At 42.9% G+C, this 25,600-nt stretch overlaps 1 protein-coding gene across 3 annotated transcripts in view; it reads right to left on the bottom strand.

The window, feature by feature from the left end:
• drosha (drosha ribonuclease III) overlaps positions 1–25,600 on the bottom strand; it is a 137,710-nt gene that overhangs the window by 8,667 nt on the left and 103,443 nt on the right. For all 3 annotated transcript variants that reach the window (XM_080865862.1, XM_080865861.1, XM_080865863.1), the window contains 6 exons: positions 19,623–19,728; positions 18,365–18,506; positions 13,462–13,544; positions 11,831–11,934; positions 8,204–8,296; positions 7,168–7,214 (listed from right to left, as the gene is read on the bottom strand). In XM_080865862.1, coding sequence (XP_080721988.1) covers positions 7,168–7,214; positions 8,204–8,296; positions 11,831–11,934; positions 13,462–13,544; positions 18,365–18,506; positions 19,623–19,728 — 575 coding nt within the window. The remainder of the gene's footprint in view (positions 1–7,167; positions 7,215–8,203; positions 8,297–11,830; positions 11,935–13,461; positions 13,545–18,364; positions 18,507–19,622; positions 19,729–25,600) is intronic.

The following is a 25,600-nucleotide window of genomic DNA, read 5'->3' as shown; positions in this document are numbered from 1 at the left end:
CCCATGACCACGGCTGCAAAGATAAACCACAGGAGCACAAGTGAAAATGTTTCTCACATGTTGCTGGGACACATTAACCATCTGTGTTGCTTTTAACCTCCACTTTGGCGCTGATAAGCAGTAATTCGAAAACCATGAAAGGGTTTCACGTTGAAGAATGTCCCCTCTAATGTTGAAAAAAGAGAAGAGAAAAGGTGTTGTGCATTCAGATGTTTTGAAAGGATTTCCAGCCTCCTACGTGTGAGGCTTAGGTTGCCTTTCAATTTAATTTAAATTCTTTGGAGAGTTGTTTAGGCATATGAAATATTTTAAAGATGTCACCTTGAGCTCTCTAGAGAGCTGTGAAGTAGTTTTCTTTTTTCCTGTCAGTTTATGGAATAAAGCATAATTGGCCTTAGCCAGGGCTTCAGAACATCAAATTCTATAACTGATTGCCAGGAGGAATTAGCCATGAGCGAGTAAAGGCCATGCAGTGCTTTGGTCGTCCTCAACCAGTTCTTGTAATCAAAATTCAAGAACCTACTATGGCAGATGAGCCACTGCCAACCCCCCCCTGCAATTTCCATATAATATGTGTCCGGCTTGTGAATGGAAAAGGATAATGTATTCTTCCCCTTGCAACACTATAATTTGTCATTATGGCAACAGAGAGGAAAGCGTGTGATAACAGCAATATCCTATTAAAAAAAGAGAAGGAAAAAAATCCTGAAGAAAGAACACTGAGCAAAAAAAAAAAAAAGCATGCTGAAAGAAACACACACATGCATGAACACACAGAAACACACAGTCTATTTCAATATGCTTTCGGTGAGTAAGCAACACTTGGTGAGCCTCGGAGAGAAAACTACATATTGCAGTTAAAATATGGAAATCAGCGGCATTTTTCCCTAGGAGATGACTTGAGAATAACCCACTCGAGAGGAAAAAAATAAATAAAAATTTGGCCATTTACATTGTTTAACATGCAGCACAAGAGCAATCGTCAAAGAATATGGTTGCTAAGGATACACAAGCCTTTTCATTTCGGCCTGTGTTGGGCATCACAAAAGCATATTGTGAATTCTCAGCCGTCCGGCGTTCTGAAGAAAAGCACCTTTGAGAAACGGTGCTCTTTGCATGCTGATCAGCTTTGGTTAAAGTGTTATTACATTCGCTCCGCACAGCTTTTTTGTTAATTGACAACATAGTAATTTCTCTCAAGGATGGAGGTTTGCAGTCTTGAGATTCAGGTGCAGAACTGGCAGTTGGGGGGCCTGCACAACAACGCGCTCTGTTGTGCCCACCAGCAGCAGTGCTGAGACGAGCAGCTGGATGTGGAATCTGTGATGAGAGATCAGCTCCCTCTTTTGTCCTTTCACTTCAGCATTCACTATTCAGCCAAAGTTTAAGGCTGTGAGACGACTTCACAATTGACAGAGCCGACTGAGCCCATCACCTGTACCGTTATCCTTGGCTTTAACTTTTACAGTTGAACACCATTAGACACCCAATATACTTACACAAAAATTATGATTCCATTAATGTTCATTGCATTGAACCCAACACATCACTAGATACGAGATCAGAAAAATGAGGAAAAATGAAAACCGTTTGGAATGAATCTACACATGTACTTTCGTTTTACTTAAATTGCATTGGAAAACACTATCTAACATCATTAAAATGCTGGTTAAGGTTAGCAATAAGGTTAGGGTTAGGGTTGGAATACATGGCTGGAACGTGCATTATAACGGGACCGTCATTCTACTGGATTTAATCCATAACCCGGTGCATAGTTATAAGAACCCAGCGTTCCTCAGGAATGCTGCGGGACTTGACAAATCGTCATTATATTATGCCTTGGGGAGTGAGAACGGGCTGCCTCAGAAAGCATCTGATGTAGTTCTGTTGGATTCATCGACCTTCAGCCTGCACTGGTTTGCAGCAGAGTGCAAACCAGTCAAGATAACAGTCAGCACCTGCGACTCTCGGTGCCTCCTCCGGACTGGTGGAGATAGGATTCCCCATGTGAGATAGTTTAAGGATCTTGGGATCTTTTAATGAGTGATGGGAAGGTAAAACAGTGAACTGCTCATGGTAAAAAGAGCTGGCCAAAAGGTGGAGCTTTCATATTAGCCATATATCTATATTCCAACTTCAACCAGATCTCTTGACCATAGGAGAATGACTGCAAGAGAAAGGTCATGAATATAAGCTGGCAAATGAGTTTGCTCTCAAGAAGCTGGGCTCATCCTTAGAGAACAGGTGAGGATGTTGGAGTAGAGCTGTTGCTCAAGGTGGCATCTGATTAGGAAGTCAACTGGGCGCCTCCTTTCGGAGGATCCCCGGTGTATAAGGACACCCTCGGGGTAGCCCCAGAACCTGATCGGGAGATAATATATCTTGTCTACCCCCGGAACATCTTGGAATCCCTCAGGAGGAAATGGAGTGTGTTGCTGGGTAGAAGGATATCTGGAGGACCCTGTCATGGAATGATGGACGGATGCCTGTTTGCAACAGCACTTATCTACCCAGGATTTCTAAGGGAAATGCTGCAGAAAGAAGTCAACCGAGCTTCCTTTTGGGAAATTAACCCAGACTGTGTTCCTTCCTTTCTAGTAAAATGTGATTTCACTGGCCGAATATCAAAATTGAGAAAATTGAAACTCAAATGCGCTGACGCCCTATGATTCAATAAGACAGAAAACTACTGACTGAGACCATGTTTACTGACACCACAGACTAAGGGTGTCGAGGCAGTTTCTCCATAGATTTCCACAGAACTGGACTTACCTAAAGGAGTCACCCTCTGCTGGTCATTAGAGAAAAATGCAGCTTTAAAGCACTTCTGCACTGGCTTCCTTTTTTAAATATAAACAGCTGGAGGTAGAATCTGTGATGAGAGATCAGCTCCCGTCTAAGAGCTCAAGAACATACACTGGTCTATCACCATTCAGCTCAGGCACAATAGACCGAGTCCATCACCTACAGCTCACACGCACAACATCAGTCAACAAGCCAATAGTGTGCCTGTATAGCGGTGCTGATGAAGGGATTTTCCCATCGTGCCAAAGGCCAAACAAAAGATTCAAGCCAGTGAATGGAGATCCTGCATACTGTACTTTACTTTGCCTCTTTCCATCCAGTGCTTTTATCAAGAGATTAAGGGTTTTAGAGAGAGCTAAAGAAAGAATGCAGCTCCCCTTCCAGCTACTAGGCAGATTGAGGCTCCTACTCTTATTTAACAGATACCGTATTGTTTGAGAAACAAGCAGCTGTGAGGAAGCTGGGAAAAAAAGCGAATGGGAGGGGCTGAGCCATAGAGAGATGGGAGACTTTAAACAGACACTGTACTATCTGTAAGGATGAATGATAAATGCTTAAGCCGTTTCCATGTATATTTGATGTCGCCTAAGACCTAACGGTGCATGGTGCATGGAGCCCCAGGGCCTCAGAAACACTGCACCACCGGCTCCTTCTTTCTCTCCTTCCTCACGTCGATTTCGTTCGCCTACCTGGCTGCTCTCAGCTCGATTTGTTTGCACTCATGTTTCTTCCAGTCTGGGCCTTGGTTAACATTTAATTCTACCTTGACAGACACAGGCAGGAGACTGTCAAAACGCCGGCCATCAAATAATGAAATGTGAATCAGCTGAGCCACCAGCGGATCAGCTACAGACAGCACACACACCAAATATTGGGGCCCGGTCTCTTTAATGAGCTCTGAGCTGTCTGACTGAACACAGCCATGTCTCTCACCTCTCTGACACCGCTGGAGCCGCGGATTCTGTCAGGCAGGAAAAGCTCTGCAGCAGAAACAAAAAGTTCAATCCTGCTCAAAGTGCTGCTGATACTCGAGGAGGCTTTAAATAAAACATGGAAATGAATCCTGACACGTTGCGTCGAGTTGTTTTCGATCCGAGAGTAACACAAGGTAGGACTGTTGTACACGAGGAGTAATGGTGTAAGCTAGTACTGCACTGAGGGCCAATAAGACAATCAATGACGAATTACATGACACCGGGGCTAATGTCCTTGATTAGTCTTGCTATGCGAACAAATGAAGCGAGGCTCTTGACAATCACATGAGAGACAATGCGGCTCCAATAGGAGTTGATGCGTCAGGCGGTTCTGCAGCAGATGAGCTCCAGTCTCATTATATAAGCTCATGGTCAGGAGACACACAAATCCTTCAAAGTGTGTTTGAACCCTGCTGACTGACCTTGCATATTTAGCTTAACAAAAAGATGTTCAACAATGGAATTAATGAATTTTCTCTATGATTTCCAATACCATTCCTTTAAGCCTGAACACTAAGTTATGAATAATAAGGAATGATCAGCACACTGTATTTCATTTGAAATAAATATGACCTTTAATTAATGAGGCTTATCTGTGAAAGATGGAAGCGATTGGACTAAAAACAGGCAACAGTTCACTGAAGTTTTTACAGGCAGGTTTAACTGCAAGGATTTTCATTATTCATGGTCTTTTAAAACCATTTCATCAACATTAGTTCTCACAACTCGTGTCTTAAACGACTACAATTAATTAAGAATACCTCCCTGTAACGCAGCCATTATCGACAGTGCTGTGCAAAAGTCTCGAGCCTGAGCTTCTTCTGCTTTGAGCAACAGTTCTTCAGGGTTTCTTTAGACATTGGCAGCTTTTTCACTTATTTTCAGTCCAGGCCTTGTACCTGACCACTTTCACAGGAATGTTTTTTGTGTACGCATAACAGCGAACTTAGCAAAGAACCCATTTTAAATTTTATCTTTAGGCACTTTGTTACTACCAGCCTGTCACAAAAACACAATTTGTTCCCATTTCTTTAGCTGAATCTCTGAAAAATACCAAAGATAACACAGTTTGACAGGCATAAAATAGTATTTTTGTACCAACAAGGTGATTCCTGAAGAGCTATTAGCTAAAAACTTGACATATCGCAGCAAAAAAATTTGTAGAAACTTGACAAGTGGAGGACAAAAGAAGAAGCGGCAGGCATAAAAAAACCCATCTACTGCAGATGAGCAGTAGCTGAAAGTCATGTCCTTAAGAAATGAGAAACAATTCAGAATGTACATCAGAATGTCACAAAGTCATTCTTAAGGAAAGGAAGCAGAGAGAAAAGACTGAGGTATGCCAAATTACACAAGAGCTGGAGTGAAAATCAGTGGAAACAGGTCTGATGGAGTGATGGTCTAATAACTAATAACTTTATTAGCAGCGCCCTCCTGAAATGCACCAACAACATTGAGAGTAACATCCTCCTCTCCGCCCCTTAATGCTCTCTGGTTACTATGGTAACGCGTAAATATTTCTTTCAAAATAAGACACGCAACTACAACACGGGAAAAGACCCAGGGAAACCGAGTTAGCGATAAAAACCCTGAAAACCATAAATTTCACACCTGAGCCTCAACTCTTGCGCCCTGGTACCAAACGACTCACGGACCGGTACCGGGCCGTGGCCTGGGGGTCGGGGACCGCTTGGTTTGGGCCTGCGTTTCAGCCAGTGGTGTTGGGCTTTTGTCAAAACTAATGAAATTATGAGCACGACAAAGAACAATCAGATTTTGATCCACCGTTCAATAGCATATGGAAAGCATTTGATTGGCAACAGCTTTGTGTTTCGGCATGAAAAAGATCCCAAACACACTGATGATGCTGTAAAATCATGCTCAAACAGGAAAACACACAAATATTCCATGCCATTTTGCAAACAAAATATAAAGAGAGGTGGCTCAAGATCTCTGCAGAGTTCTGTAAATGTTCTTAAAAACTGCTCAGAGTAACATAACAGACAGGTTGGGTGTGAGCAGAGAGTACATCAAGCTGACGGCTGACTTGTAAATTAGTGGGTTTAAATGAAGTGACGGCGCAAAGTCAAACAAAGCTCTAGAACTGGAAGCTTTTTTTTGCGCCAAAGGAAGGAAGACTTGGAGAGATGATTTTAAATTACCTGACCTTTTAAAAGGCATTGCTAATCTAGTCACATGAAACAGCAATTTATGAGGGGGGAAATGTTCATTTACTAGGAATGAGCATCTATCAATCATGGTGACAGAGGTGTACACTGGGGAGAGGAAACGGGTGGAATTAAGGGAGGGAGGATGACACAGGAGAGAGACTGTGTGCTCTGAACTACGCCCCCTGATAAGGAGGGAGGGAGGCGAGGGAAAAAGGGAGCCAAAAGCAGAGGGAGAGAGGGAGGCTGAGAGAGCGGCTTTAAATAATAACACACTAATGCTAATGTTTCATAAAAAGATAAAGCATGGGTGCGCAAACAGTATCAATCACAAGTGGCTGGAGGCCTCATTTAGAAGCCAAATGAAATCAAAGTTTGACCTTTCTGCCCTCTGCAAGTTCCACAGGCCTGTTCCAACAAAGCCATTTGTGTTCACCTCCAGCTAATTAGTTGAGTAAAGAACAAATTGTACATTTGATTAATGTGGTCACACAGATAGCAACTGAACCTGGTCCAAACATTACAACCAAACTCTTTCCACTCTCAGTTTAATGGAGGTTATTATGCCCACGTACGTATGCAGAGTATAGGAAGCAAATTGGAGGTGTTGGAAGAGGCTCGTGGATGTGTTTCTGAGAGCCGTGTAATTGTATTTTTTACTTAGCAGCGAATGAGACGTTACCTATTTTCCTTAAGTGGCGTTTGATGAAAAGACAATGACAAGATGGAAAACAGCCAAGGAGTGAAGCAGCACGTAGGGGGACGCGTCAGCTGCACTCCTTCAAATCTGAAGAGGAGCGCTGAGCATAAGAGAGCGGAGCAGAGTGTGCAGCCTCGCTCTCGTGGTCTCTAAAAAGCGCTTGAAAACAACATTTTTTTAAAAATGCAAACTTTGCGTGGCTCTCGAAACAAACTTGCCGCTGTCCCCCGGGGATGATCGACGTGGTCGAGGATGCTTAGCTTCCCCCGTCTTTGTTTTATTGCTTCTCCATCTCTGGCTAGGCCCCATGCCTGTGCTCTGGGCTAGCACTTCAAACAACCTAATGTCCTATATGTTGCAGCCAACCGGCTGGTCAGGCCACAGCTCTCTGCCAGCCATCTTGCATACTGTACAGCCAAAGCTAATATTCAACACTGAGGCAAAGCATGTGAAGGGCTTAAAGTGTGAAAACGTTTATGTGTGTGTGGCGAGGAGAGGTCTTTGTTGCCGAACAACTCACATTTTTCGAGCGCATCCATCGCAGCTCCCATTTCTGCCTGTTGGATGCTAGATTAGAAATTTTTTTTTTAAAGAAAAGGAGACAGAGAAAGAGAGAGAAAAAGGTCTTTAGCATATTTAAAATGTCCTTTTTTTTGAATTCCTGTCAAAAAAGAAGAAGAAGAGAAAAATACCCCACAACCAATATTGAGAGGATTATCAAAAGTGCATTATATTTGTTTTCCAAGGAGCCCTTCTTCGCTAACAATCTCAGGTAACACGGTGCACGCATTTCCAAAAGGTAAGCCTATCGGCGGCTCTACGCTGGGCACTGTTTACTCCTGCAATTCACCATCCCCTCCTTATATATTATGTGGTGTGTGATCATAGCCCAGCAGTGGAGGTGGCTGGGAGCTTAAGTCATGTAAATACAAAAACAGTAAGCTGCCAAAGATTCTGTGGAAGGGACAAACTTATCGCCAGCTTAGTGCAAGAGAGAGCGGTTTCAAGTAGGGGGTCGAGGAGGGGATTTTCACATGTGTGTGTGTGGGGGGAAGGGCGAAAGATGTTTGATGGATTTAGGTTTCATTTCTCGCAGGCTCAGCTGCAGCTTTATCGTCAACCCCTCCAACCCTGAAAAGGCCTCGGCGCAGAGATTCACTTTCTTTACTTTACAAAAGCATGAATATGCGAACACACACAAAAGGTGTGTAACTCAACACTGAAGGGGGGGTTATAATAAAAATAAATAGATATGTGTGAACACAATAGCTCAGGTAGACCTAAACACAGCCCCAGCAGCAGCGCCGCCTCGTCAAGCTCTCCTCGGCAAAAAGTGATATTTCCATAACAGAATTTACATCGGATCAATAACGGATCGATTCAACTTTCATGCTGCATAATGTCTCTCGCAATAAAATACGCCAGCCAGAGCTTAATTGCTATAATAAACACCATCAATAAAGTGCAGCCATTATTCTGGAGCCCATTAGCGGTGCATTGAGAAGGAGAACGCCTTGTCTTGTTTGTGTCTTATTATATTGTACCATCTTACTCACCTTGGGCCTTTGCCACAGCCGATTCGCTCTCCTTTGAAATACACGGCGACGGTGTAAATGCGCGCGTGCGACGGCCCCACCGTCTGCAAGGTCCTGCAAAATTCAACAGAGGAAGGAGGGCAGAGTTTAGGAATAATAAGAAAAAGAGAAGCACAAGGACACTCGGGGACACAGTCCTTCAGAGAAATACAAAAAAAAAAGAAGTTTTGAATTGGAACAAATGTAATTCGACTAAAGAGCGCTCTTTGAGAAGACACACAATCCATCTGAGGGACACATAAACAATTTTTAAAGCCTCCCAAAGTCCCCGCACTCATCTTCTGACACCTAGATCTGAAGAGGAGTGTGGGGAAATAAATAAATAAATAAATAAATAAGTGACACGTTGAGAGAGGAACTGAAATAAAAGAGTGACAACAGTCTTTGAGAGACCTGCGAGTCTTTGGCGCGCTAGAAGGGTAAACAATGAAAACGCTAAAGAGGGAGAGATGACAAGAGACTATCACTGAAGTAATTTACAGATGTACCTCATTTAAAAAAGAAGAAGAAGAAGAAGAAGGAGCCAGATGTTGACTTTGTTTTATTTCTGCAGGGACATGTGTACAAGACAGTTGTTTGAAATGTTAACATTAGCATAAACATCTCAGACCCAAGCTGTGAGTCACCTAAATTATTCACAGACAATTTACTTATTTCAGGAGAGCAAATCCATTTTTAATGCAACGTGGTCACTTATGACACTTTATCAATAATTCAGCCCCCTTTCTCGCTTACAAATGAAGAAGCGCATAGCATGTGCCGAGCAAATAAGACTCCTGCGTGCGCTGCTTTAGCCAAATCTCGACGGGGAGAGCGTGTCACTTGGAATTATCGCGGCGCTAAAATAACACAAAAGGAGACGGAATAAAAGGGAAATCTACGGGGCCGTCGGGAAGTCGTTGGCGCTGCGTTCATGCTAAAAGCTACTTCCAGACTGGGGCCACTTTCTGTACAGTGCGAGATGGGTGTATATGTGCGCTCCCTGGTGTGTCGAGATGTACAGGAAAGTGATAGAGCGCGGGGTTGAGGTGTCGATCTGTCATCAGCCAGGCACATTCACCAGGGAACCTTTAGCAGGGGGCTCGGTACATTAACTCCTTTCCTTCTCCTTTTTTTCCCTGTCCTTTCCTGCCTCTTTTGGTAATTTAGTCTCTTTCTTTCCAACTCACACCCTAGTCTCACTCTGTGTTTCTCTACCCTTGACGCTTGTAAACAAATCCCGCAGACTTCGAAGACCGACAGCAAGACAGATTCGACGCCGAACAACTGCTCTATGAAATGCTATGAAAGTTGTATGAGTCTGGCTTATCGACCAACAGGGGTCAGGTCATCTCACGAGGTGGTCAAAGGAATGCTCAATATTACCGGCTGCTACTGTGTATACATCAAACATGGGGAAAGAAAGAAGTAATTACGCTCAAGGATGGAGGGGAAGCCTTCCATTCATCAGAGGCTGGGTTTTATGTAAGCTTGTGTCTCCTGTACATGTGGGGCTGTGTGAATTTTTGAAATTCAGGTCACCCAGGAGCTCTATTTGTTTCTCCTTCACGTTCTTGTGGGCAGTGGACTTGGGGAGGGAAGTGTTGATTGCGGTGTCAGAGCTGTGCTGTGTCAAAAAAAAAATTAAAAAAAATCGCCATCCGCTGGGCAGATAGACGGAATAATAAACACGGGGGACTGGAAAGACGATTAAATAAATACAAGGGAAGAGAGACGGGGAGGAAAAGGGGACAGATTAGATGCTGAATTGTGGAGTTCATTGTACGCCGAACCGCTCCGTCTCCAACCACCCGTGAGCCTCGAGACGACCCCCCCTCTTTTTTTTTTTTCTGAGAAAACTGTGTTTGCCAGCTTCCAGTGGTGACACAAACACTGCATCGTGGCAGCTCTCAAAAGCTTTCTGTCAAATGACACTTGCTCCTTGGCTTTTTTGTCAAATAAGAGATCGTTTTAGTTATCTTTTCTTTTCTCATCACAACAACAAAGACCTTTACACAGTTGTTCAAAATGTTTAGAGTCTGATGACGAGTAGTCTTGTAAATTATATTTGTGCCAGTTCATTTCCCTGAATTTGTGCTGCAGCCCACGTGATGCCTGACCCTTCTGGACTGCAGAGTTGGGCTCACACTAAAGAGACTGATCAAGTGTACGGTGCAACCATGTGTATACACACTTAGATTAGATCTTTAATCTCAAAAATTGAATTTCTTACCATTGCTAATAAGATGTCATGTTCAAATTCAATATGTATTTTATGCTTAAAATGTTTAAGTGGCAGCACTTGAATGTATCTTAAGACTGCTTAAAAAAAAAAAAACTTGCAAAAATATAAATGGCTACTACATTAATCGAAATATGCAGCTATATAAAAAGTTAAAGGATTCATCACTGTATATAAGCCATAGAAGATTTGAAACTGCTCTGAAAAAATGAATGACCAAATAGCTTAAATAGCGTGAAGTAGTGTTTAATCAGTTAGAGCGGAGTTAAAGATGAAGATAAAAATCCTTGACCATGTGTGCCTACAATTCTAAGCATAAAGAAGCAATGACCAAAACAGTATTTACAAAAGAAAAGCACAAAAAATGGAGAAAGGGTACCCTTGCTGCACTGCTTTCTGCTAGTCCTGCAGAAAGCTATGTTTAGACATAAATGTAAATTCGGCAAGTTAGCCACCCAGAATCCGCTCAGTAGTCTGCAAACAATTAAATTCGTTAGCAGGCAAGCTACGGTTAGCAAGCTGTGTGACTCTGTTGTGTTTTATAACATTTGCTGATAAAGACATTTTACAATGAATGGCTATTTAATGAGCACTTTGGTTGAATTAGCTGATATTATACTTTGCTAAGTTAGGTAGCTGCCTTTTTTCAGTATCCTGGTAGGTAATGTTAGCTTGCCTGTGAACCAGGCTGGATGCTAACAACCTAGCTTAACCAGATGTTAAGTTGAATGAATTCAAAGCTATTTTTAGCTGCTCCCTTATTCACAAGGAGTCCTCCACAGCAGGTAGCTCGGTACTGTTTGATTTGTGTCTCCCAGAATCACACTGAGGGACTTTTACTTGTTAGACAAATGTGCAAACCATGTTGAGTAGCTAGTTGGGCTAACTCCCAGGGGTTGGTTAGGTAATAAATCACTATTGGATAATTACTTCATTAGCTAAAGTTACAAAATAGCCAATATGAAATTCAAAACCATGTTTTAGGTATCTGAATTAGCTTTAGCTTGTTTTCTCAAGAGTTTTATTGTTTGTTTTTGTGCCCATGTGAAGTTTTTGATAAAGTTTTTGAAGTTCTAGGAGCTGTTTGATTCTTGACATTAGTAGAATTCTTAACTTTATTGATTCCGTACTGAATTGCCACTATGATGAAGCCTCGAGTTGAACAGTTGTCTCTGTTGTATGGTTTATGTCAATGAAGAGTGTGGCTTTCAGGTAAGAAACTTGCCTGATGGGGCCAAGAAATTACAACTGTTTAGTTTGTATTTAAATATAAACTAAGCACAAAAGACTAACCTCTAATCACACACTGTACTTCTAGATAATGCCGAAAGAAATTTATGCAAGCCTCGGTAATATGGTGGCCTTACTTGTAGAGTGGGATATCAGGCTCCTTGCCCTCTGTTCTCAGGGTCAAACAACACTGCTGCAGCTGAGACTTGGGGTCGTTCCAGTCCTGGTTCAGAATGAACTCCTGCAACACACAAACAACACACACTTGAGACCAAACTATCTCTCTTCACCCACTCATTTCAAAGAATCAGAAACAATGAAAATGAACTGCAGTTACAACCGTTCTCCTTCACTCCTTCATGCTTTTATTTCATTCCTGCCATCTCCAAGCTTTTACCCCCTTTTGGACTTATTTGCGCTCTCTCTGACTGGCTCTCCATCTATGACTTGGCGGTGAGCACAAATCACAGGCTACTTAAGACAAAAGCCAATCCCCGGCCAGAAATAAAGAGCGTCTGGGAGTCTCCCAGGTGTGCAGCTCTGATACATTTCTCTTATCCAAGGGGGACTTCTAAAAGCCCTTCCATTAACAGGGAAGCAGCCTTGTCATAAAAAGGCAGACTTTGAATCCAGAACTGTCTGCTCCTATTAATTTTCTACAAAGAGTGCTTCTGCTTCTCTCTCGCTTTGCAGCTCCCTCGCAGCCCCTCCATCTCTACTGTTCTTGCTTTCGTGCTTTGCTTCCCCTTCTTCCTCCTTTCCGGTTTTCCTCTCTCCGGGGGGCATCCACACTCCTTTCGCTGAAGGCTGAGAAATTTGGCTGCAGCTTATAGCCTACCTCTTGTACATTTCGAGTGCGGTGATGCATTCACTCTCATGCAAACACCTTAACATGCATAATGGAGGGAAGAAGAAAAAAAACTGCGAACATAAGGAAAGGATTTATGTTCCCGGTTTTGCTTCTCTATTTCCATCTAAATTGGATGAAGCAGCACAGTTTGCAACACTGTGGTTTCCAGAGGGCTATGTAAGGAGACATGCTGGCTGTTTCACAACTTTTCTCTTGGAAGTGGAAATGAGGTGCTCTCTTGCAGCGACCATGACGCAAAGCTCAGCTCCTCTAGAGCTGGGGATTCTCCCTGGAGAGGCACACCAAGACAGCAATTAGCATGGCATATCAGACCGCTGCAGCAGCTTCACAAGGAGAGGTCCGCGCTGTGTGGGAAACTCGTACACGAGCACGCGTGTGTGTACGGACACCCGGTTTCAGTTTGTCTTTTCACTGCAGCAGCGGTAATAAAGGGAAAAACGGAGGTCTTCTATCTAAACTTAGACTTGAGCACTTAAGGATATAATGCCCGTCCCTTCCTAACACGCATCTTGCCATTGAAGTTTTGACTGAAGCCTACTTATTCAGCTCTCGCAACACTCCAGAAGTGGATACCGTCAGCAACTTCAAGCACTTCTCGGATCAATAGAAAAACACAGACGACTAACATTAACAAGCCAATGCATGCATCCCAACGCCGTTGAGATTCCCATTAAAGATGACTAAAATAGCCACCCAAGCCGCCATTGTGAGAGGCATTCAAAAGCCAAGCACCACTTCAGGCCTCACGTCGATGCTAGTGCCATTAGGGCCCTGCCATTAGCTCCCCTCCTCATCATCTCCCCCCGGTTCGCTCGTTCCCCGTCTCTCTCTTAGGTGCTCGGCTCAGCAGCTCATTGATCAGGTGCGAGCGGTGAACAGCTATCAATAGGGACTCACCTTCAGTCGAGGGAAAAAGCAGACGTTCATGAATGTGTGCACGTACTCCAGGTCTTTATCAATGTAGAGAGCTGCGATGAAAGCTGCGAAAACAAAAGAGACAGAACGCCTTTTTAAACGAGAAAAAAAAGGAGGTGGGTGCTTTGCTTTGTTTAACAATCAGCTCCATTTCTGCTTCTGTAGTAAATAAAACATTAACAAAGACCAGAAGAGAGACCCGAGCAGCGGCCTCCCTCGGCGAGGGACGTGATGTTAATGTTAACAATTGGAAAAGATGGCTCTGTAGCCGACTGTCCTTTTCTATCACACAGGAAATTGGAACTACAAGGGCCACACAGAGTTCAGAGAAACATGTCATATATAAGATAAAATTGTATGTCAAGCTGAATAAATAACTGGCGGCCTAACTGCTCTGAGAACAAAAAAAACCAAAAAACCGAAATGTAAGCAGAAGGTGCTGGGTGTCATCTTCATCTCATGGCTGTCCCTTTGTTTTCCCCTTCCATTAGATGCCACTGCATTCACTCATCCCTGTGACTAAGACAGTGGGACATGAGAGAGAAATAATAGGTAATATATTTCAGGAGGCCAGTGAGGGCCCGCTGTAGCTGCAGGGCACAACTGTTCATATACAGAAGAGCTGCACTCATCTCCAGCGCTGCCCCGCGTCCTCTTCCCGTGTCATCAACTCTGCTCCGCTGCAAACTTTTGAGGGATGATTTGAAAGGCAAATGATATGAAGCCCTGTGTTGTTTTGTGATTCATGCATTATGGTCTGTCTATTGAACGCTGGCCTGAAAAACATTAGTGCTTTTTAGTCTTTTTTTCCTCATTTAATCTACCAAACTGGAATGGCTCATTTGCTATTCCCTTTGTATCACAGTTCCTGTCCCTGCCTGCTCCCCCTGTTGGCCTAATGTGGACCGCAAAAGGTCTCCTCCAATTCTCCGTTTCCATTCTCCTCTGCATGCAAATCCCTGCGCTCATGTTCAGCTTACACCTTCCTATAGTTCACCATGAACTTCCTTTAATTGCAGGATTGAAATCAAGTGAATGTTATCTCTAGCTTAATTTATCGGATTTGATGTACACCTAGGTGCTTGAGGGTTGAGGGACATTTATATGTGATAGGTAGGCAATGAAAAAAAACTCGAGATCTGCCAGAACAATCTGTTACAGCCCAATCAATACTGGAATTTATTAAGGGCCAAACCCTCGCAGATAAGCTGATCTGAACACCAGCTCACGTCAGCTTATAAAGTGTTTTATTTAAGCTCCTCAGGCCTGTCTGTGCAAGCCGCTCAGCAACCCCCCTTGAGTAGGGCTGTATCGGGTATCAACCATAATCAAATTTAGTGATCAATTTAATTAAAAATACAGTGAATCTGCCTCACTGTCGTTTTATTTGGCATCTTCATTTATAACTTGTATGACAGACATGTATATTTCTGACTGCTGGCTTGATTTTTAAACGAGAGCTTAATGTTAGTGCACTTGAAGAGGCCTTTGTTTATTTCATCTTCTTATCTCCGCCCCCCACTGGGCGCTATTGTGGGTGGAAAATTCTGCTGTGTGTGCGGAGATCATGACGCAAAGCGGAGAAGACAGGAATGAACTATTTAAAACACAGAAAACATCCGTCCACTTATGTTAATTACTTACAATAAAGCCAAATCATTTATCGTACAGTATGTCAACATGTAAGTGTCTCATCATGCTGGAAGTGAGAAATAAACTCTTTTCCCTGCGTGTTTTGGAGTTTTTCCTGTGTTTGGGTCACACATTGTACATTACGGTGGGTGGATAATGGGTACATGTTAACCTCCTCTGCCTCCCACACAGGTGGTGCTATCGGTCATCAGCGATCGTCCAGAGGGACAATAGGATGATCGGACTGTGGAGCACAATGCCCAACTCACCCTCCACCCCAGGTTCTCTATTTGAAGAACCACATCTACTGTCATGAATGCTCTGCTCCTGTTTTCCATGGATGTCTGTGGAGGTCCCGTCCCCCAAAACAGCGCCACACCACCAAATTTAAGTTGCTGCAGGTAGAATAACAATCCTCTTACTGTTTAATGATATGCACTTGTGCTACTATATCATACGAGTTTAGTATGTATATGTAGAAAATTACATTTTACATGTGAAAAAATAAATCTGTCAGCGTAATGCAGTGGGAGGAAAGTATCGAGCACCACAGAGAGACAGCTTCTTAATGGCCTCCAGCATATATTTCCCATACAGTAATGGCATGTTTCCAATAAGTTACTATGGGCTGATTTATTTGCCTAGTTGCTTGTTGGCTGTTTCCTGGTTGTGATGGAGAGCGGCCTAGAAAAGGGCCATGGATTTCTAATTCGCTTGTCAGAAAAGAGTCTCAAAAGCACCGGTGACACGGGCTGATCCCTGACAGGCTTCCCACCCACAAACTCTACCAGATGAGTTTGACAGAACAACAGAAGTACCACCCTGATGGACTGAACTCTCCTCACTGTGGCAGCACCCCTGTTTACACCTTAAAGAGCAGGTAAAATTAACATAGGTCCTTATCACCAGAGCCACAGTAACAAGACTAAAATGCACAAATATGACCAAAATCATGAAAAACAGGTGGTCCAACACTAATTATATTGTACTCGTACTCATTATAATTTATACATACTAAAATAGATTTGAATGACAGTGGCAGGTGCTGCCTACTCACTGCCAGCGCCCTGGGGCACATTATTTTTCACTTCTTTGTTATTTCTATTTTTCTGTTTAGCTAATCATTAAAAACAAACTCACTCTCTTTGTGTAAACAGCAAAGAGACAAAAGCACAAACCCACCACTTTTGAAGCACATATATTGGCTGTATTTTCAGCATTTTAATCTTTAGTTATGAGACACGCTGTCATGTGTGGTGTCAGTATCCATTTCCTGGTCATTTCCACATAGAATCCAGTTGCACATCGTGGGGATTAACTGCCCACTGCCACTGATAATAACCAGAAATACCAAAATGTCCATTAAAGCAGGAGCAGAAAAATCCAACTAGACAATTCACCGATTGTTTTATGCTTAGCTGTGGCCCCATAAACATTGCAGCGAACACAAAAATAGCTGCCATGGTAAGAAAACTATTATCTATAATACTGCAAGTAATATGGCTTGTTATGGATATGTATGAATGAAGTAGTGGGCCATATCTAAGAGACAGAAAGCCATCTCTCTAACAGACTGAAGAGCACAGTGATATTACAAACTCCATGTCTGGAAAAGACTTTATATTGGTGGTGCTATTTAAGCTGCTTTGCATCCCACCTATACCCCAGCAGCAGGCCAAGTGGGGTAATCCAGACATTCAGCAACAGTTTCCAGACTTTCCCAAGCCAGATGAAATATATCATATTTCCAGCGGGTTTGGGTCCTCCCAGAAATCCTCCAAAGCAGCAGTTCCCAACCTTTTTTGCACCACGGACCGGTTTATGTCTGACAATAGTCTCACGGACCGGACTTCAAGGTATCGCAAATAAATACAACAAAATAAAACCGGTACCCCAAAAAAAGAAGATTTATTCCTAACACATGGGAAAAGACCTAGGCAAACCGAGTTAATGATAAAAACAATAAAAACCATAAAAAATAATTTCCCCCAGGGATCAATAAAGTATTCTGATTCTGATTCTGAAATTTCACACCCGAGCTTCAACTCTCAGGGCCTGGTACCAGTCCATGGGTTGGGGACCGCTGCTCCAAAGGGAAGTGCACAGGAAGCATCCTAAGCAGAAGCTTGAGTCGCCTCAACTGACTCTTTTCAACAGAAAAGAGAAGTGCGTCTACTGTGACCTGCTATGGCAATGGTGTCCAATCCCAGGCCTCAAGGGCTGGTGTCCTACAGGCTTTAGATGTGTCCTTGATCCATCACAGCTGATTCAAATGGCTAAATTACCTCCTCAACATGTCTTGAAGTTCTCCAGACGTCTGGTAATGAACTAATCATTTGATTCAGGTGTGTGGACCCAGGGTGAGATCTAAAACCTGCAGGACACCGGCCCTCGAGGCCTGGAGTTGGCCAAGCCTGTTTGCTAAGCCTATTCCACCATTTTTCAGCAGAGAGTCATGCCCTCAGATTGCAGGTATACTGACTCTTATCATGGCTGCAAAAGATTCCAGTGCATTTAAAGGTTGAAGGCCAAGCTCTGATGAAGATAATGAAAAACAAAACGAAACAGGATTGTTTTTTTTTAGGTTCTCGAGATAGATGGACAGGATCAGCCCCCTCCTACCTAGGGCTGATCCTGTCTATGAATATCACAAACAGGATAGGATATAAGGGGGAGTCCTAGAGGAGTCTGACACTCACTGTAAATATGCTTGACTTTATGCCAGAAAGAGCTCTAACTTTGGTTATACAAGAACCTGATGGGCTATAAAAATGTAATTTTGGGAGTGCGGTCATAAACCTCGTCATGTAGACCTGGTGGTCAAACTCCCATGACCCATCCAGACTGCAGTTCTGATGAATCCAGTGATATTGCATACATTTATTGTACTGCAAGTCACATACTGGTAAAAAACAAAAGTCTTATTAAGCCTGCAGAACCACAAGCCAATTAATAGCTCATTAATTATGAGAAAATCTAGCAGCTGCAGCAGGAAGATTAAAAAAAGCCCAAAATAAAAACTACAGCGGCACACAGGGAGCATTTTCCAGCCTCTTAAGCAGAGAAGTGACTTTGTTTGACATCCACCACAGAGCGAACAAAGAAATCAATAATGTTACACCATGCTGCCATCTTAAACTGCACATTCTGGAGAGACATACAAGAAAAGGAGTCGGGTCTATAAAAGTCTATAAAGACGGTCTTTCTAGTCATTTTAGATTTGCAGAGATGAATCAAAGAGCTGGGAACCTACACTCCAACAAGTCGGCCAGAGTCTTGGTCCGCAGCGCGACTGGACGTTTGGTTTTGTCGTTGGTGATGGCGAACTCCTGCATTCCCAGCTCCTCGGCCACTTTGGCCTGCGTGCGGTTGTTTACCAGGGAGCTACGGAGGAGCTGCGGGCGAACAAACAGAGGATCGCATTTTAAAGTCCGCCTGTCAGAACACTGGAAACACCAGAGTAAGATCCACACTGCAGAAGTACACAGGAACATCAAAATGGAAGGGAAACATGAAATAATTCATCAAAGACAGACATGGTTACGCTGAATAAATGTTTCAGGGTGATTGCACGTTAGTCTGTTAAATATTGCATTGTGACTTGGAGCTGAGCGCCTTTACAACATGTTAGATTGGTTGAAGTACATTTAAGTCCCTAAAAGGAAAAACAAAAACACTTTAAATATAGCTACAAGATGTGGAAAAGAGCAAATGGAATGCAATATGACTGAATGTGTCTTGCTGTGATATGCCCTCCTTAACAGTACACACGCAATCACAATTGGAGCCACAGAAACACGCACTAGTTGAATGGGCACTTTTTCTTCCTCCCGATTTGAAATCCATTTCAGATGTACCCCATCTTGACTCTTGGGCATTGCTGGAGCTTTCAGTCTCTAAACCAAAGCTCGCTGGATGCTTTTACAAAAATTACGTCATGAAATATCCATAAAAAATAAAATAAAAAAATAACTGCAGAGGTTCTTATTCAGTTTTTAGACCAGCTCGATCCTTGCAGCCTCCAGCAGTGGGGTCCTCTGAAGAGAAGTGCTGATGCTCGACTAAAAAGACGGCGCCGCAATGCTGTTTGACGCCGTCGGAAAATGGACTTGCGTGTTCAAAGTGTGATCATTTGCTTTGTACCTGTGGTACAAGCCGTGCAGGTTCGCGCACACGCGACTTTATTTTTCAGACACTTGACAGCTTTTGCAAAAATGTGCCAACAAAGATGTGTTGCTGAAAACCACTGAACAGTTCTGTCTCATGACAATACCCATCACGAGGAGTACAGTAAACATACAGGCACAGCATGAGGGGGGGTGAGTGGAAGATCACAGATTTATGAGAAGGGAAGAAGGTGGGGAAAGAAATATCACCCCTCAAATGATGTAAAAGGCAGGAGACGGTGGAATAAAGACCAAACACGGGTGTAAAAGAGGAAGATGTGAGAAGTACATGGCTGCAGGTGGAAAAAAAGCCTTAGGGGAGTGTTTTAAGTGATTTGATCTTACTGTTAAATGTCCTTCATGGTGGTCAGGAAAGTGGATGAAGAGATATTCTGTGGCTACCAGCTGCATGATGGAGTCTCCCAGGAACTCCATCCTCTGGTTGTGGCCCCTGGATAAGAAAAATAAAGGAACAGCGAGTGGGGTAAACAGAGGCGAGGCATGGAGAGAAAACACAAGGTTACCGAAGGATAATGTGGGGAATGAAACGATATGTGGGATGGGAGGAGGGTTAAAAAAAGGGGGAACAGGGAGCGTTTCACATGAGGTCATTCATGTACACATCAATGGGGCATGAAAGGCATCGCGCTCTCTCGACAAATCTACCGAGCTTTTAGTCTTTTAACAGAAACGGCAAAGTCGGCTGATGTACATTTCATGGGTGGCCTCTGGGAACAGCTGCACTGACAGGGTGTGTGACAAGTCGGAAGCAGCCTGAAGTAGCAGGCCCTTATGAAGAAATCCTTCAGCTTTGATTGCAATTCAAATTTAAAGGTACGAAGAAGAAAAAAGAAAGAAAAGAAAAATTCTGGTGCACCTGCAGGAGAGCCTGTCAAAATCCTAAGCCTACAAAAGGCAGCAACTGTACGCGCAGCTTTAGAGAACATCTTTTAACCCTCCAACAATTCCTGGAAAAAGCTCATGGCAGCACTGTGATACTGTACATCAGCTCCCTGCCTTTCTCCACTACCAGTGAAAAGCAGGGAGGATACTGTAACTCCCCGCACAGTGTTAGACAGGGCAGGACGAGAGGGGTGTGAGGGGGGTACGAAACTGCTGTTGCTGCTGTAATGGTCATTAATTAAACAGAATTATAGATTAGCATTGCAGATGTGGGCTGGTGCCATGCCAGGCAGGCAGGAAGCGTCGGGTAGGGTGGGCGTGAGCTAGCGCCATGCAAGCAGGGAGGTATATTCAGCAGCAGAGCGCATATCCATCTATAGCTAAGAGCTCCACGCAGGAGGGGAAGTCTGAAGATGAGAGAGGAAGATACAGAGGGAGAAGATGAGGAGGTGGTTGACATCAAAGAGAGAAAAAGGCCAAAGTTTATTGTCCAATTTTTAGCGCTTCTGCCTTTTATGAGCTGCCGCCAAAGAGATCTGAGGTTAAAACAGAGCGAAACTGCAGTTAAAGCATATTAAGCAGAAATGTGTCCGTCTAGATTTTTGATTAAAGTCTTCATTTGTTTTTTCTTTGTTCTTTTGACCAATTGTTTATCTCGGGGCGGCTGTGGTTCAGCAGGCAGAGCTGGCCGCCTGCCAATCGGAAGGTCGGTGGCTCAATCCTCGGCTCCTCCAGAACATATATCAAAGTGTTCCTGGGCAAGATACCGAGTCTGTGTGTCTTTGTGTGTGCGCAAGATAGTTAGAAAGCACTCAAAGGCATGGAATAAAGTGCTGCGCGAACGTGTGTGAATGGATGAAATCGGCTTTGAGTGCTCAGGTAGAGTAAAAGTACCGGCCCGTTTACCATTTACAATGAAAAATATACACTAGAACTGTTGAACTGGACCGACAGTTCTAAAACTCAATGCATCAGAAAAGTATTATCAAGTGTCATCCTTTTAAAAACGATCGTACAGTGTTGAAGTTTTCGCTAAGCCTTTACACCTGTGTAGTTGGCTTTGGGTGTAATTATAAAGTTATGTCCACAAAATAAGTGACGACCACACGTGATTTCAATTTCTCCCCTTCAAGGTAGCCTTCCAGCATGGCTGTTAATTTCCAATCACACCCTGGAAGTTGTTTTGTCACCACATGCACTTGTGACTCAATATGTCTGGGATCTTATCCAGTGCGCCCAAACAATTTTAATTTCAGTTTGTGGATGTAAAAAAAAAAAAAAAAAACCCTTTCAGTGCACTTGGTGCCAACAGTTCAGGTTTGTGGTTTTCTGGATGTTAAAGTAGAATTTTGGAACGATTCGGTCACGACTTCACGGTGCACAACCCCGTGAATGTCAAACAAAATGGTGAGCATGCTCTTGGTTGCACTCCAGACTTAATGCATTTCCTTTGAGCTTGAAAACTGAAGGCTGCTGTTTGGTTATTGAGTTGTAGCCAGAAACCCAGATCTCAGCATCGCTGATGATCCTTGACATGAAAGTTTGGTCAGTTTAACAGAAAAGGCTCTCGGAGGCCTGTGGTGAATTTCAAGTAGTAAACAAACTACTTTCAGGAAGAGAGTTAATATTAGCAGCCATGCTGGAAGCACTCTACAGGTGCACAAGGAGAGAAACTCATCCAAACTTAAATCCACCCAAGTGGGTCTCTCCTAATGGCCCACCTAAGAATGAACGGCGACTGGGCCCGGACCTGCCTCGTAGAAACCCGTCTTGACAGATGACAATTTTTTTTAATCAGTTCTAAAAACTGCTTTTGTGTCCACTGTGAAAGTTTTGTTGCTGCTCTTTTGTTTTAGCTGTCATGTGTATTGTTATTTCTTTTATTATTTGACTTGATGATGGCAGAAGCATAAGAAGTAGGAGTGCTAACTTCAAACTACAACACCAGCATAATGTTGCCGTCTTCACGTTTAATCGATTTTCCTCGTAACTCTTTATATTAATTTTACTTGTCACTCAAACTCCTCTTAAATATTTAGATGTTTAATACAAGAAAGAAGAAACCGATTTGAATTGTTGCACACTCAAAGATCACAGAACAGTTGATACACCAAGAACTTTTTGATATCACTGTGTATTCGAGGCCCAGGACAGAGCTTCATTAGGAGTGAAGGGACACTGCCTAATGCAGACTCCACATTAAAAATAATCACAGAGCGTCTTAATGAAAAGGCTCTGCTTCATGAGAGCGTGGAGAACTGAGGTTGGGAAAAGCAGGGGGACAAGGGGAGGGGAACAAAGACCAGAGATCAGTCAGTTTTCATCCTGCACCTCAGCACTGTACATGTGCACATGTGTGGTAAAAGGCTCAAAATCTATCACGTATACCGTTTGAGAGCTGAGTAAAACCGGGGATGCCAGAAAGAATGTGGTGGATAGGAGACGATTGAAAAGGTGTAGTGTGAGCTAATTTCACATCCAATAGGAGGCAGAGCGGGAAGGCAAAGAGGGGAGTGACAGTGAGAGATGAAACGAAAAAAAGGCAAGAGATGGGGGGAAAAAGAAGAGATAGAGTAGGTCAAAGAGGAATGCGTCGCCGTGTGAAGCGGCACAAAGAGCCATCCCTTATTCACTTCAACAGCAGAGGCACAATGCTCCAGTAAGGTGGGGGAAATTGAAGTAAAGTGTGGAGCCAAGGTCTTTATTCGCCTTTGACTTTGATCTAAAATACCTTTAACAGGCCCTCTGAAGAGGCGGCGACAGGCTGCCCGCTCCAAAAAGGGGCAAGTGCACCATTTTTAAAGCCTATTTTTCTCTTTTTAGGGAAATAATGTTCTTGTTTCATATGTGCATGCTTGTGTAAGCTTCAGATGTGTAATCGCCAACTACTTTTGACAAAGTTTTGCTTTAGTTGGGGGAAACTGGAGCGGTCACTTTGGACTCCGAACGTAAGGAAACAGTGATTTTAGGCAACCGGGAAAAAAAAAGGGGGGGGAAACCATTTGCACCGCATGAAAAGAGCAGTTTTAATTTAAAATGACTCTCTGACAGAAAGAAATCTCAGGGTCTCCTCTAGCAAAGCTGCACTGAACAGAAAATGAAGCTGGAATTAGATTTATATAAAAGCTTAATTTACAAACTATTTAATAAACTATGTAATGTAACAGGCTGAAAGCTTGCATTATTTGAGCTCATCTTATTCAATCTCACGGTCAGGAAATTCTTTATAGGAGATCATGCAAGTGGAATTCTATTTGCTTAAAGAGTGGTCACTGCTCAATGTTATTTTCTAATTTCTATTTTCAAACTAAAGTAAACTGCAAATTCCTATTACGCGTTGGCTTACATCCATCACATACATACACAGTGAATGCTTAAACATAAACACTTCTCAAAGTATCTAAAGCCGAGAGGTTTTGTAAAACCTACATCAACATATACATAGGCTACGTTCACACTGCAGGTCTTAATGCTCAATTCCGATATTTTGATCAAATCCGATTTTTTTGTCTGCTCGTTCACACTACAAATAAAATGCGACAGCAAACGCGCTCTAGTGTGAACGCTCAAAGCGGCCCGCATGCGCAAAAGAAGACGTCACACACAACGCGCTCTGTTTAGACCCAGAGCAAACAGTATTGTTTGACTGATGGCCCTTAATATAAAGACTTCAGACTTCAATTTTTGCTTTAAGTTATTTTGTTATTTACATAATAATGTAAATATTACATTTGCTAATTGTATATGTATTAAATATATTAAAAAAAAAACAAAAAAAAAAAAAAAACAAAAAACTTAAAGTTAGGTAGCCTACATAATAATGTAAATAACCTAACAATGATCCTTATTACTGTTTAAGAGAGGAGCGGTGCTTCAAAGGATAGCTGCAGATTTCTGTCAGAATCTGCAGATTATACAGTACAAATAAAATGTTCACATTTCTCCAACGTTGTCTTCCCAACAGTTTCACTGACATCTATACTGGATGGCCAGGAAGCGTTCGCGATGTCTTCTCGGGCGCTGATAATTGGCGTCTGTCTTGTGTCAGTGACGTAAAAGACGGATTTAATGCAACATGACCGTTCAAACAGCAGTCGCTTTCTAAAACATCGGATATATATTGGATTCAGTACCACATACGAAAGTGACCCAGGTCGGATTTGAAAATATCGGATTTGTGCCGTTTGCACTGTCATACCATGATCGGATATGGGTCGCATAGGGTCAAAAAAAAAAAAAAATCGGATTTGATGCGCTTTCGCTTCCAGTGTGAGCGTAGCCTTAGGTCCATAGTTTTTGGGTAAAGGCACAATTTGGGTGAAGTTGCCTCGGTGCACACCACCATTTTAACCCAGGCAATCAAGATGTGATTGAAGTGCCTCTTTAATGCAAGGAGCTCAAGGAAAGTATTGCAGAAATTACAGCCAATTTTAGACACACTCCCCATTTTTCTTAAGGCTGAAAAGCACCTGGACACTTCACTGACGACCACTTTTATGGTCATGCAAGGCCTTTTCAACTTTTTCCATTAAAAATCAAGCAGATTAAAGATTTGCAGTTCGTTTGGTAGTTTCTAACTGGAAATCTAAAATATGATGTCTAAAGAGACGAGGCCTTAATTAGACTGAAAAAACAAAGTAAACTTATGAGAGAGGCGGCAAAAACAACAGGAGCGGTTAAATCAGCAATCTGATGAAGGGCTGAAGAGAACGAAGGTACTGGCCGGCTCAGCAACACCAGTGCCTTTGACTTAAACCGGCACTGGTCGAAGAAAAAAGTAGAAATATTTAAGTATGAGAGAGATGAGGACTTATTTCAGTTAATTCAATCTTTTTTTTTTAAAACGCCAAAGAGCTCACAGCATTGTTTTGGGAGGGGAAAACCCCTCATAGACGTGTTGTTAGCCACTGGATGAGGCAAGTGACGTCAAACGTCACGCTACAAACCTTAACACAAGTCCTGAAAGAATATTCGACAAAGTTCGGAGACCTTTTAGAGCTCATGGACTCATGACTCATGGATAACATTCAGTGTTTGGCTGGTTATTCTGAGAGTTTCTTCTCTGTTTTCTTTTTGTGTTTTCTTTCTAGTTTACTGCTGATATTAATGCTTTTAAGATGATAACAAAGCTTTTGTTGAACAAGGTGTTCTGGATTCAGACTGCTCTAAACAGTCAGCTTTGTTTACTCCTGGGTCCGTGTGCCCTCGATGAGATCCATGAAATGGTCATCTCTGGCGCACAGCTCCGGCTGTGAGCACAGCAACCCGAATCTTTTGTTTATAAAGGGCAGCCAATCAAAACTAAGCTAGTCTAACGGGCGGGCAGACAGGAGCTGCACCAGCTTGCTTCAGAGAGTTGATGAATCGAGTTCTTGAATCAAGGCCCAGCATAAGATGAAGGATTATTTTTAATAAAATAT

The sequence above is a fragment of the Rhamphochromis sp. 'chilingali' genome (assembly GCF_963969265.1).
Source record: "Rhamphochromis sp. 'chilingali' genome assembly, chromosome: 18".
NCBI lineage: Eukaryota > Metazoa > Chordata > Actinopteri > Cichliformes > Cichlidae > Rhamphochromis > Rhamphochromis sp. 'chilingali'.
The sequence above is the reverse complement of the archived record's forward strand: the minus strand, read 5'-3'. Positions and strand labels throughout refer to the sequence as shown.